General features: G+C 31.6%; 1 protein-coding gene across 2 annotated transcripts; it reads left to right on the top strand.

The window, feature by feature from the left end:
• Positions 1-3,202: 3,202 nt before the first annotated feature.
• On the top strand, positions 3,203-7,902 carry LOC131160146 (mitochondrial phosphate carrier protein 3, mitochondrial-like). 2 transcript variants are annotated; one of them, XM_058115507.1, is made up of 6 exons: positions 3,203-3,713; positions 4,827-5,188; positions 5,298-5,341; positions 6,617-6,831; positions 6,926-7,050; positions 7,153-7,902. In XM_058115507.1, the coding sequence occupies exons 1-6, from the start codon at positions 3,414-3,416 to the stop codon at positions 7,217-7,219; spliced, it is 1,113 nt and encodes a 370-aa protein (XP_057971490.1). In that variant the 5' UTR covers positions 3,203-3,413; the 3' UTR covers positions 7,220-7,902. The 2 variants fall into 2 exon arrangements, with proteins under 2 accessions (XP_057971490.1, XP_057971491.1); XM_058115508.1 differs by lacking the exon at positions 3,203-3,713 and adding an exon at positions 4,488-4,622.
• The last annotated feature ends 4,857 nt before the right edge of the window (positions 7,903-12,759 follow it).

Here is a 12,759-nt window from a genome sequence, read left to right as displayed (position 1 = left end):
CATTTCCCTCCTTTATTATTTTAAATATCATTATTCTTTGGGTCACTACATATGGAGTATTACATGGACACCATTCTAGGTACAAAATTTGTATGTGATTTTGCGTGGAAGAGAGTGAGGAAAGAGTTAGGGCATTCTACTTGTAGTTATTATTGAATAGTGAAATCAGTAACCTAATCTAACTCCAAGAACGTAGATAAATTGTCGAACCTCGTAAATTTGTGTGTTTTTTGAGATTATTATTTTTTAATTCTCGTTTTTATTTCTTTCGTTTGTTGGATTTGTTGCAAGTTTTTAGAACATCCTTATTATAATTTGATTTATTTAATTTTTTTTAAGTTCGAGTTTATTTTATTTAAGTAACTTGGCAAATTAAATTAAAGTTTTGTTAATACTTGTGAGTGTAATTGAATTTCTATTGTTTTTTTAGGCTGTATCTTTGAAAGTATGAAATTTAATTTTAAAATTTTAATTTATATGAATTTGAACAAAATTTAATATAATTTGCTGCTTTTTTTAAAAAAAAAAAATTTAAGATGATATTACAAGTTCTTATCAAGTTCAAGTTGCTTAAGGAGTATTATGAGTATAATTTTGATAATACTACTTTATTTAGTAATCATGCTTTTGTTATTTTATTAACTTTATATTATATAACTGAATTGTTGAGAAATTCACTTATTATTTTGTCCCACATTAAAAATTTATATAGTAGACACTTGGTTGAATCCAAGACTCAATAGGCTTAGACTCTATTTGAAATTTGAAAAATATTAAGAAAAAATATTCAAAGGAATCCCTTTTTTTTTTTTTTTGTGTTTGGTTAACAAGAAAAATGAGAAAGGAAATAAAAATTACGTCAAATCAACGAATAAAAATTTGATTTCACGTACCATTAACATTTGATATTTCTCAATTTTTAATCATATTAAAATAAAATTTTATTTTTAATAATATTTGATTTAGAGAAAAAATATAGTGGAAAATAAGTTTCTTTCTTATTTTTTATTTTTCAAAATTATGTCTTTAATCCAAACAGACTATTAAACTTTTGAATCAAGTTAGTACTCATTCATACACATGAAACTCTCTTATAGATTATATACAAATTTAGATTGAGTTTTAAGATTATAAGATCGATCTCATTAGATTGAATTAAGCTTTGAGTTTTAAATTTTCAAAACGAGTAAGGTTTGAGAATTTTATTATATCTGTCGAACATAAGCACATTCTAGCTGAAAGATTTTATTTAAAAAAATATTGATTATTACAAATGATAATTAACAATCAGCTTGAAGAGACATAATAAAACTATATAAGGAAGGTCAACTGCAGCCCTTTGGGAAGCTTCCAAAGTCGAGCATGAGCTGCTTTACCAATCATGGAACCTTCTGCTCCCTCTGATATCTTCAAACCCTAATTTTGAAACGCATTAAGAACTCCTCCTTTGAATTGAATTCTAGAAAATTAATTAAATAGTCAAACATTGATAGCTAGATTGTTTGCTTTGAATTTTTAATCCATTTATCTTTATAAAAAAGTAGCTCATAATCTATTTAATACAATTTCATATTAAATAGTAACAAATTTTTTCATATAATGTTAAAAGTTTATCACTAGTAAAATACTATTTTGTCCCCACTTTTAAAGATAATAAGGTTAAAAATCTATATTTTTAATTATAAAATAGGCAAAATAGGGCAAATTAATTATAATGTTGTTAGGAAGTATTTATTTTTATTATTTTGTTTTAAAAATGTAGATGTATTGGAAATGTAAAAAAAAATTATTTTAATATTATTTATATATTTTTACCCTAATTAAATAAAATTTATGGGTTTGTCACTAGACTGTGAGATACATCCTAACATTAAGAAAATATTATGTGTTTTAGTCCATTAGGTTTCACAGTTTTGTTTTATATATAATACGGTCTCAAAAATCTGAAATTCAGTTCATTCTTTTATTTTTAAGATTTTTATATAGCGTTTGGTTTGTACTGTCTAAGATATCCACCAACTTTGTTATTTTAGAAAATCTTGATTCCGGACTTTTGTTTTGTAATATTTAAGATGAATATTTGTTGCTGTCAAGAATCATACGATTTTTGTTAAATTGTCATTCAACTGTGACCACTTGGAAGGAATCAAACCAAAATAACTTGGATGACCTCGGGTGTATTCCGAGGATCGCTCTGATGACTAAGTTAGTGAACGGGAGGCTTAGATTGTAATAGTAAATAAATAATGAGTTGGAACGATCTCCTTACCTCATCCTGGGATCCCTTTTTTTTATAGTGGTAAGGGTAGACTTTTCTCCAACTTGGCATCTATGAACGCACCGTTAGGCTTGGGAGGTTACTGGTAATTCGTGGGCGGTTACTTTTCAAACAATCAAACATCACACTTTTATTTACGTACTATATATAAGTGTACCATATACATAGAGGGTTTTTGTGTTTGGTTTCTAAGTGTAATATAATACTTGCACGTTTTAAGTTGTGCGATACGGTTAATTTGTAGAAATAATGATAAAATAACACAATTCAAAGGTTTATTCAATAATATAATTATTTTATAAAAAATAATAATAGATATGCAATTCATAAATATATGCATCAAATTAAACGATTTAATCACGTGTATTCATATCCTGATCAATATGTTTTTAAATTTATAAAATATAACTATGACCTTCTTTATTACTTAGTTACTACAGTTGAGAATTTTAATACTTTTAAATTAAGAACAAGCATGCTAGTATGAATAGAGTTTATAAAAACATGTAGTTGTGTTTAAGAGTATAAATTTCAAGTTTTGAATTCGAATTTTGATAAATTAAAATAAAATTTAATTTAATTTTATATTACATTTATCAAAATTCATACAAATTCAAATTCAAAATTTTTGAGAGAAATTATTTTTCCCCAAACAAACAAGTTCATTCATTCATTGAAATATCCTTTCATCCAAAAATTATTATTACAAAAGAGTAAAAAAAACAAAAATCCTCTCAACAGTAAATTTTTTTTAAAAAAAATCAATTAAAAAATCTCGAGAATGATTGGATGATTGCATACCAGTCACGTGCCTTGCATGCTTTTTTTTTTTTTTTTTTGAGGAAAAAGAAAAAAAAAAATCCCCGGAGAAGACGAGTCAACAATTCTCTTTGGTCTTTAAAAAAATTCCCCCCCTGAGAAGACGAGTCAACAATTCTCCTTGGTCCTGGAAGGCTGTCTGAAACGTGAGGGGAGAAGGTTCCTCCTAGAGAGCCGTGCCGACCGCCGTGAGCAATAATTATTTAACTTACTAATTACGTCCTTGCTTAGGTATAGCTTGTTCCAAGTATTTCTCATTAAAAGCCCATAATATACCTCTGTTCCAAAATTGAAAGCACTAGCATCATCACCTCTCATGGCGCTCTCCGATACCTCTCGCCAATCTCTCATCCCCAGCTTCCTCTATTCTTCCTCTTTCTCCAAGAAGTCCTTCGATTTGGACCATCTCGCTAACACCAGAAACCGTAGCCTGCCTTCCTCGCCAAATGGAGCAGCTCCGACGAAGAGCTTCGTGGTTCCGGCTCCCAGCGAGCCCGCGAAGATCGAGATGTACTCCCCGGCTTTCTACGCCGCCTGCACCGTCGGAGGAATCTTGAGCTGCGGTCTAACTCACACGGCCCTCACGCCTCTTGACCTCGTCAAATGTAACATGCAGGTCTAATCTGATTTCCTTTCACACTCACCTACTCATTTCATTTAATTTTGTCTTGATTGATTTTATTTTTTTCATTCTTATATTATTTTTAGTTGTTTGCGTGCAAAATCGAGATTTATGATTTTGTTCGGGATTATGCGTTTTCAGGGCTCCCTCGTTTGATTTCATGTCTGGATGTGTGTCTCGGTTATATGAGCTCATTCTATTTTTATTTTTTTTTCTTACATTAATCTGACTCGTTTACCTACAGAGTGTGTTGGGAGAGATATTAACGCGGAATAATTCTTCTCCTTATATAGAGCAACTACTTCTATATGTGCTGAAAGTAATAAAAAAAATAATTAATTATATCAAGTCACGAGAATACAATCAATTTTTTACGTTAAAAACTTCCATAGTGTAAGGAAGAAAAACCACATGACCTAATCTATTTAAAATCTCCACTATCAAAATGAAATATACCAAATTCGTGATTCCTGTTCACGGGCAAAAATTCCAACTTTCAAGTTCCAAATCTAATTTACACCGTTCAGATTGTAATTCCTTGAGTCGTGAATCTCTTTTTTAAATTTCAGTTCGATCGGACTACAGGCGGGATTGAAGTCTTTATGAAATTTGAATAGCATGAGAAAAAAAAATCATGTTCTTCTCTCTTTCTTTTGAGAAGTGACTGCTCATCCTTTCTCCCCTCTATTTTTATAAACTTATTTCACTAAAAGAGTTGGATTTTGAACTTTTAATAAAACCCACTTGAGCTTTCCTCCGCATGGATGAAAATACCCCAACAGTGTTAGCCTTATGAATTTGTTAGGAAGACTCAGGGAGGCCCATTTTCAAAGGATTTTACGTTCGCTAGGTGGTTGTGTGATTTTGTATCTAATATGCTCATGTATATTTCTATCCATATCGGTAAGGTCATATATTATTTTCTTATAGAATGTTCCATTAGAACTAGATCTGAAACTACAAAAGTGAGTGCACATTCCTTACAGTACTTATGAATTGGGATATTGTTTGAATTGTCCTTCAATTAATGTGCTTTTATAAAATTATATTATGTCTCGTTCTTCTTCTGGTTGGAGAATTTTAACTGATGTTGGTATCAAATTTCAGATTGACCCTACAAAATACAAGAGCACTTCTTCTGGATTTGGGGTTTTGCTGAAAGAGCAGGGACTTAGAGGCTTCTTTAGGGGTTGGGTGCCGACCCTTCTCGGTTACAGTGCTCAAGGTGCATGCAAATATGGATTCTATGAATTCTTCAAGAAGTACTACTCCGACATTGCTGGGCCTGAGTATGCAGCCAAATACAAAACCTTGATCTACCTCGCTGGATCTGCATCTGCTGAAGTAATTGCTGATATTGCCCTTTGCCCCATGGAGGCAGTGAAGGTTCGTGTCCAAACCCAGCCTGGTTTTGCCAGAGGTTTATCAGATGGGTTTCCCAAGTTTGTCAAGTCGGAAGGTGCTCTTGGGTATATTTTCTTCCAAAACCCTTTTTTTTTTTATTTAAATTTCAATATCAAGTAATACTGTATTCATTTGTTGTTATTAGTATTTTATGAATGTGTTCAACTTTTGTAGGTTGTACAAGGGGCTTGTTCCTCTATGGGGACGTCAGATTCCATGTAAGATGAAATATTTCTGCTGTCTCTACCTTTTCTTTCTAGTTACATCTCCTATTACCATATTTCTGTGTATTGTACACTCCCCACTCACCAGTTAAAGGAAAAAATTGAATGACTTGTATGTATAATAAATGGATAGAAAATAAGAATTTTCGTGAGAACTGTAATAACATTTAATGCTATTTTTTGATCCTGAGTTAGTTGTGCTTGATTAGCCTTGGAAAGAAAGGTATTAGATTTTAACAGATTTAAAAGCATATCCTCCATTAACCTTGAAACAAGATTACAAGTAATTATTTCAGTCATATGTATGCCATTTAGCACTATCCTTTTAATGGAATATAAATTTAACCCTTCTACTTTGGACTATTATATTGTGCTTACAAGATGTTGAAATGCAATGATCAAGTAGCTTTAAAATTTGTAACTTGTTTTCTTATTTCATCGCTTGTTATTTGTAACCTTCACTTGATTTTTGCAAACTAATCATTATGTCTATATATGCCTGCCATTTACACATGACATGCCCCGAGCCTTTGAAACTGCTGAGAATTAGGGGGAATTATATTAATTGGCTATGTAAATTAACAGAAGGTCTTATGAAGATTTATTAAGATAAAAGGCCTTGTAAAATGTTCTCTGTTTTAATGATAAAGTGATTTGCTTTTCTAAAGCCATTCTGGGTCCTGTCATGGAAAGCTTTTGGCTATCATGGTTCCATTAGTTCAGTTAGGTTTTAGAAGATCTTTAATGCTCAAATTGTCATTTCTTTTAGATTTTTATTGGCGTCTCCCTTTGTTTAATGGCATGAACATGCCGATATTTGATTGGTCTTTGTGGTTTTGTGAAATTTTGAACAAGTCAGAAGCAGTAATCTTTTTGCATTGTGCTTTCCCCCATTTTGAATTCCACTCTCTATTCTTCAAAACCTGTGCTGGATAAATGTGGTACACCATGCAATTCAGTTTCCTGTTCAAACTTGCCTTCCAAAAAAAGAAAAGGGTCAGCTTCCATAGGAGTGAGATATAAGTGGGTAATGTCCCTAATGGTTGTGCTATTATGTTTTGTTATCTGATTATTAAATTAATTGGTGTGCTCTTAATATTTAAATGTCGATGCATTGTTACTATAAGGACCCTATGATGGCTAGAGAATTCCTTTTGTTTACAAGAAACCTCCATACACAGATAATTTTTGTTAACAGAAATCCTACATCTAATTCCATATAACAATTCATTAGAATTTTTGCTGATGATTAGAATTGGTATTTTGTAGACACAATGATGAAGTTTGCATCTTTTGAGACAATTGTCGAGATGATGTACAAGTACGCTATCCCAACACCAAAAGACCAGTGCAGCAAACCCCTGCAGCTCGGAGTGAGCTTTGCTGGTGGATACATTGCTGGTGTATTCTGTGCTATTGTATCACACCCTGCAGATAACCTTGTCTCTTTCCTTAACAATGCCAAAGGGGCAACCGTGGGTGATGTGAGTGAACCTTTCCCTTGCGGATTTCGGGCTTCTTTTGTTTCTTTTCCCCCCACAACGCTCACTTGCTTTGTCTTGACATAATGTATTGTAGGCCGTGAAGAAGATGGGATTGTTGGGTCTTCTTACCCGCGGGCTTCCTCTTCGTATTGTTATGATTGGAACCCTTACTGCTGCTCAGTGGGTTATCTATGATGCTTTTAAAGTTTCTGTTGGCCTGTAAGTTTAACTAATCCCCTTGATTTGTCTGTAATTTTGCCTTGCACCATTGCATTCATGGTTGTTTAATTATGATGGTAATGGAGCTTTTTTGCTTTTCAGGCCGACTACTGGTGGTGTTACTCCACCTCCTGCTGCTGCTGCTGCTGCTGCTGCTGAGCTTGCATAGATGTGAACTTATGGCCAGTAATTGACAGAGTCAAATACTTATATTTTTGTGATTACATTGAGAAAGGAAATCTTTTTCAATGGGTATTTTAGGTTTGGCGATGCCTTTTGTAATTGGCATCTGTTGCTCGGGTGTATTCTATTCTTAGACAGCAACTGGTTCTCTTACATTTGCAGCTGTTTTACAAAGGCATTAGGGTCTGATGCTTTTCATCTCTTTTACGCAAGATGGGTCTTTTACGCAAGATGGGTGTGTTGAATCTTTATTCACCATCTCCTTCTTGAGGGGACGTATTATTAGATGCTGCATTAAAACAGCAGCAGCAGATTCTCCATCAGATGCTGCAATACTGAGCAGCAGCAGATCATCTCACACGCAGCAGCAGCAGCAATTCTTCTCACGCAGCCCACAGCTCTAATTTAATTATTGTTTTCAGCAGTAGCAGCAGTTTGTTGTGTTAGCTGTTGCCAGCTGCAGAGTAGCATTCCAGTTACTTCAGTTAGTTGGTGTTAGCTGTTAGTAGTAACAGAGCTAGCAGCAGCAATTAGCTCTTAGTTCAAGCTTAGTTATTGAGTTATTATTTTTTATTCTTCGGTTGTTAATTCAGTTGTTGAATTATTGGATATATACTCTGTTGTAAGCTACTCTTCAAGCAATAAATGAAGTTGAAATACTTTCATAAATTCAATAATATGTGAAACCTGATTTCTAATATATGGAGTATTATATGACAATATTCTGGGTGCAAAATTTGTATGCGGCTTCGTGGGGGAAGTCAGAGGGGACTAAGGAAAGGGGTTAGGGCATTCTACTTGTAGTTATTATTTGATAGTGAAATCAGTGACCTAATCTGACTCGAATATAGATAAATTGTTGAACCTCATAAATTTGTGTGTTTTGTGGAATGATTATTTTTTGACTTCTCGTTTTTATTTCTTTCGTTTGTTGGATTTGTTGCGAGTTTTTAGAACATCCTTATTATAATTTAATTTATTTAATTTTATTTAAGTTTGAGTTTATTTTATTTGAGTTACTTGACAAATTAAATTCGAGTTTTGTTGATACTTGCAAGTGTAATTGAATTTCTATTATTTTTTTAGGTTGTATCTTTGAAAGTATGAATTTTAAATTTTAAATTTTAATTTATATGGTTTTGAACAAAATTTAATATGATATTACAAGTTCTTATCAAGTTCAAGTTGCTCAAAGAGTATTCGAGTATAATTTTGATAATACTACTTTATTTAGTAATCATGCTTTATTATTTTATTAATTTAATATTGCATACCAAGAATTGAATTGTTGAGAAATTCACTTGTTACTTTGTCTCACATTAAAAAAATAAAAAAAATAGTAGACACGTGGTTTGAACCAAGGCCTAATAGACTTAGATTCTGTTTGAAACTTCAACAATATTAAGAAAAATAAAAGAAAATCCGAATGAATCTATTTATTTATTTATTTATTTATTTTTTGGGTGTTTGGTTAACAAGAAAAGTGAAAAAGAAAATAAAAATTACGTCAAACCAACAAATAAAAATATGAATTTAACATTTGATTTTTTTTAATGTGTAATCATATTAAAATAAAATTTTATTTTTAATAGTATTTAATATAGAAAAAAATATTGTGGAAAATAAAATTCTTTCTTATTTTTTATTTTTCCAAATAAAATATCTAATCCAAACAAACCATTAAACTTTTAAATCAAGTTAGTACTCATAAGTCTTCCTATCTACTATAAACAAATTTAGATTGAGTTTCATAATTAAAAGTTCAATCTCATTAGTTTGAATTAAGTTTTGAGTTTTAAATTTTCAAAATGAGTAAGTTCAAGAATTTTATTATATCAGCTTCCTAGCTAAATTTTATTTTTAAAAAAATATTGATTATTACAAATAATAATTAACAATCAGCTTGAAGAGACGTAATAAAATTATATTAAGGAAGGTCAACTGCAGTCCTTTGGGAAGTTTCCAAAGTCAAACATGAGTTGCTTTACCAATCATGGAACCTTCTGCTGCTCTCTAGTATCTTCAAACCCTAATTTTGAAACGCATTAACAACTCCTTTGAATTGAATTCTAGAAAATTAATTAAATGGTCAAACATTGAAAGCTAGCTTGTTGATCTGGTGCACAAAAAGTCAACCTTGACGTTTCAATTTAAGGGTGATTTAAAAAAAAAATTGCAATTTTGATTATCTTTTTTTTTTTAATTACATAGGAACTTCACCCACTAACGAGCCCTTCGGACTTCCTGGTGCGATACCAGACTTACGGATCAACGTTCTTTGCCCCCAGATCTCACTAATCAGAATAAAGTCTAAATGCGGACACGGCTTTCGTGCATTAGTAATTTTGATTATCTTCCATTAGGTATTATTTGCTTTCAATTTTTAATTCATTTGTCTTTATAAAAAGTAGTTCCCAATATCGATATCATAGTCTCTCTAATACAATTCCATATTAAATTATGACAAATTTTTTCGTCTAATTGTGCTCTCATTATAGCAAATCGTATCTTTGTACGAACAGTGACAAACTCATATATAATTCGGTGGGGGCACCTGAAATTTTTAAAATGAATGAAATTTTAGCAAGTTAAAGGTTTATTGCTAGTAAAATACTATTTTGCCCCCGCTCTTAAAGATAATAAAGTTTAAAAACTTTATCTTTTTTTTTTTAATTTTATAAAATAGTCAAAATATGACAAATTAATTATAATGACTTGTTGGGAAGTATGTCTTTTTATTTTGTTTTTGTTTTAAAAAAATATTGATGTATTAGAAATGTAAAAAAAAAATTATTTTAATATTTTAATATATTTTTGCCCCTATTGAAGAAAATTTTTAGGTTCACCACTAGACTGCGAGACACATCTTAATATCAAGAAAATATTATATGTTTTAGTCCATTAGGTTTTACAGTTTTTTTTTTATTATTATTACATAAGAACTCCAACCACCGACGAGTCATTCGGACCCCCTGATGTGGCACCAAACCTACGGATCAGCGTTCTCCGTCCCCAGGTCTCGCTGATCAGGGTAAAGTACGGAATGTAGATACGACTTCTGTGCATCAGTTAGATGTTCGGCCAACTCAACCCCGGAACACATCTCTATTACCATCTATGGTTCCCACTGGCTCACAGAAAACTCTCACCATCCACACTCCCTGCTGGCTCACAGAACGAACTCTCACCATCCACGGTCCCCGCTGGCTCACAGAGTAAACTCTCACCATCTGTAGGTACTGCTGATTTCGTGAGTGTATTTACCTGGAATTGAACCCCCGATACTCCTTCTTACTTGCTGATGCCTTTCTACCGCGCCATATCCGTGAGGACAGGTTTCACAATTTTTTTCTATATATAATATGGTCTTAAAATCGGAAATTCATTTAATTCTTTTATTTTTAAGATTTTTATGCAGCGTTTGGTTTGTACTGTCTAGGATATTTACCAACTTTGTTATTTTTGAAAATCTTGACTCCAAACATTTGGTTTGTAATATTTAAGATAGATATCAACTTTGAGATTTTACAAAATCTTATATTACACTTACCTTTCAAACGGCTAAACATCACACTTTTACTTATATACTTTGTATAATTGTACTATGTACGTAGTATAATATGCGTAAAGCAATAGATAAATAAAAATGTGTTATTAAAAAGGTAAGTATAGTGTTTCTATCTAGGAGTGAGCATTCAATTGGTTTAGTGAATTCGGTTAATTAACCGAAAAAATTTGGTTAAAAAAATCATTAACTTAATCGACCAAAATTCCATATTTAATCGACTCAAGACCGATCGAACCGAATTTCACTTAAATCGGTAACCGATTTTAACCAAATTAATATTTCAATATCTAAAAATATAGATTTTTAATATATATGTAATATAAATAATATGAATAGTATATATAAAATTTATAATATATATATAAAATATGTAAAAAATAAATAAAATTTGAGCATATATACAATATATAATATATATATAATTATTTATTATTAATTTATAATATTTGGTTAATTCGGTTAACTGGACCCAAAAACCGAATAAAAAATCGAAAGCCAAAATTCAATGAAAATTAAAATTGAACTGAATCGAAAAAATTTTTAAACAAACCAAACCGACAGAATTTATTCAATTAATTCTTCTTTAACCGAATTATGTTCACCCCTATTTCTATTCTAAAAGTAGAGAATTTTTTTTGTTTGGTTTCTTAGTGTAATATTATAATACTTGCATGTTTTTAAGTTGTAAAATATGGTTAATTTGTAGAAATAATGATAAAATAACACGATTCAAAGGCTTATTTAATAATAAAATTATTTTATAAAAAATAATAATAAATATGTGATTTGCAATATGTGCATCAAGTTATACAATTTAGCCATGTGCATTAATTTCTTGATCAAAATGTTTTAAAATTTATAAAATATAACTACGATTTTCTTTATTACTTCGTTACTCTTATGAGTTGAGAATTTAAATACTTTTAAATTAAGAATAATCATGCCAATATTAAAAGAGTTTATAAAAACACGTATGCTGTGTTTGAGATAGGGGGTGTGCAAACAGTTGATTCGGTCAAATTCGGTCGATTAACCAAATTTCTTGGTTAACACTAATCCCTAATCAAACCTGTTGACCCTATGGGTCATTCCTAGTTTTGATAATGATAAAATACTCTTTTGTATTTGATGACTTTTAAGTTTGTGTGTAGGTTCTTATTGGCAAGTTCATATTTGATGGCACGTGAAAGCTTGAAACCTGAAGACCCTGAAGATTAGTTGATGTTGTAATTTATATTATCATTCAATTCAGGTCTGTAATGGTAAATAGGAAAAATATTTGTAATAATTAATACATAACATGCATGTAAGAACTAAAGCTCAAAGACTGTAGATTGGCCTTAGGGATCGGTTGACCGACATCAGGTTTTTTTGATGTACTTAAAAGGGCCTTAGAGAGACCCCTAGCTCCCGACACTTGCACGTAAGAAAGTCCTCAACATCACTCTTCATATCAGGGGAATTAAATCTGGCTAAAATGGACCTTAAATTGAAAAGGCTGAGAGGGTTCGGGCGACCGAACCCAAGCTGTGTAAAACGGCTCAGGCGACCGAACAAGTCAACATGTTGACTTCATGTTTTGGGCACCCAAACCTATTTTGATTGTATCTCCCTCAGGCACCCTAACCTGTGTCAGGTTCTTTTTCAACTACCCGGGCAGCCGAAAAATCACGTTCAAAATGGGATCGGGTGACCGAATTGGCTGGTTCGGTTAACCAAACTTAGAACCGAGAATCCGAACCTACTAACATTTAGCTACTGACTTTGGTTCAGCCAACCGGTCCTCAATTTGGGCACTCGAACCATTAAATAATGGTTTTGTGACTGAGTCTGTTCCGGAATCTGAACCTCTCGGGTTAAAATATTTTTACTGATTTTTTAAATGGGTAAAATGCGTTAATTTTATTAAACTTGTTTTAAACTTTTCTAATTATCCCCATTTAGTCCCCAACGGTCAA

The sequence above is a fragment of the Malania oleifera genome, chromosome 7 (assembly GCF_029873635.1).
Source record: "Malania oleifera isolate guangnan ecotype guangnan chromosome 7, ASM2987363v1, whole genome shotgun sequence".
NCBI classification, from domain to species: domain Eukaryota; kingdom Viridiplantae; phylum Streptophyta; class Magnoliopsida; order Santalales; family Ximeniaceae; genus Malania; species Malania oleifera.
The sequence above is the reverse complement of the archived record's forward strand: the minus strand, read 5'-3'. Positions and strand labels throughout refer to the sequence as shown.

What these genes read in the sequence shown, in the direction of transcription:
- LOC131160146 (XM_058115507.1), top strand. Translation starts at nt 3,414, where the DNA reads ATGGCGCTCTCCGATACCTCTCGCCAATCTCTCATCCCCAGCTTCCTC. An exon ending in TCGTCAAATGTAACATGCAG is followed by an intron (nt 3,714 to 4,826) that starts GTCTAATCTGAT and finishes ATCAAATTTCAG; the next exon opens with ATTGACCCTACAAAATACAA. An exon ending in TTTAAAGTTTCTGTTGGCCT is followed by an intron (nt 7,051 to 7,152) that starts GTAAGTTTAACT and finishes TTTGCTTTTCAG; the next exon opens with GCCGACTACTGGTGGTGTTA.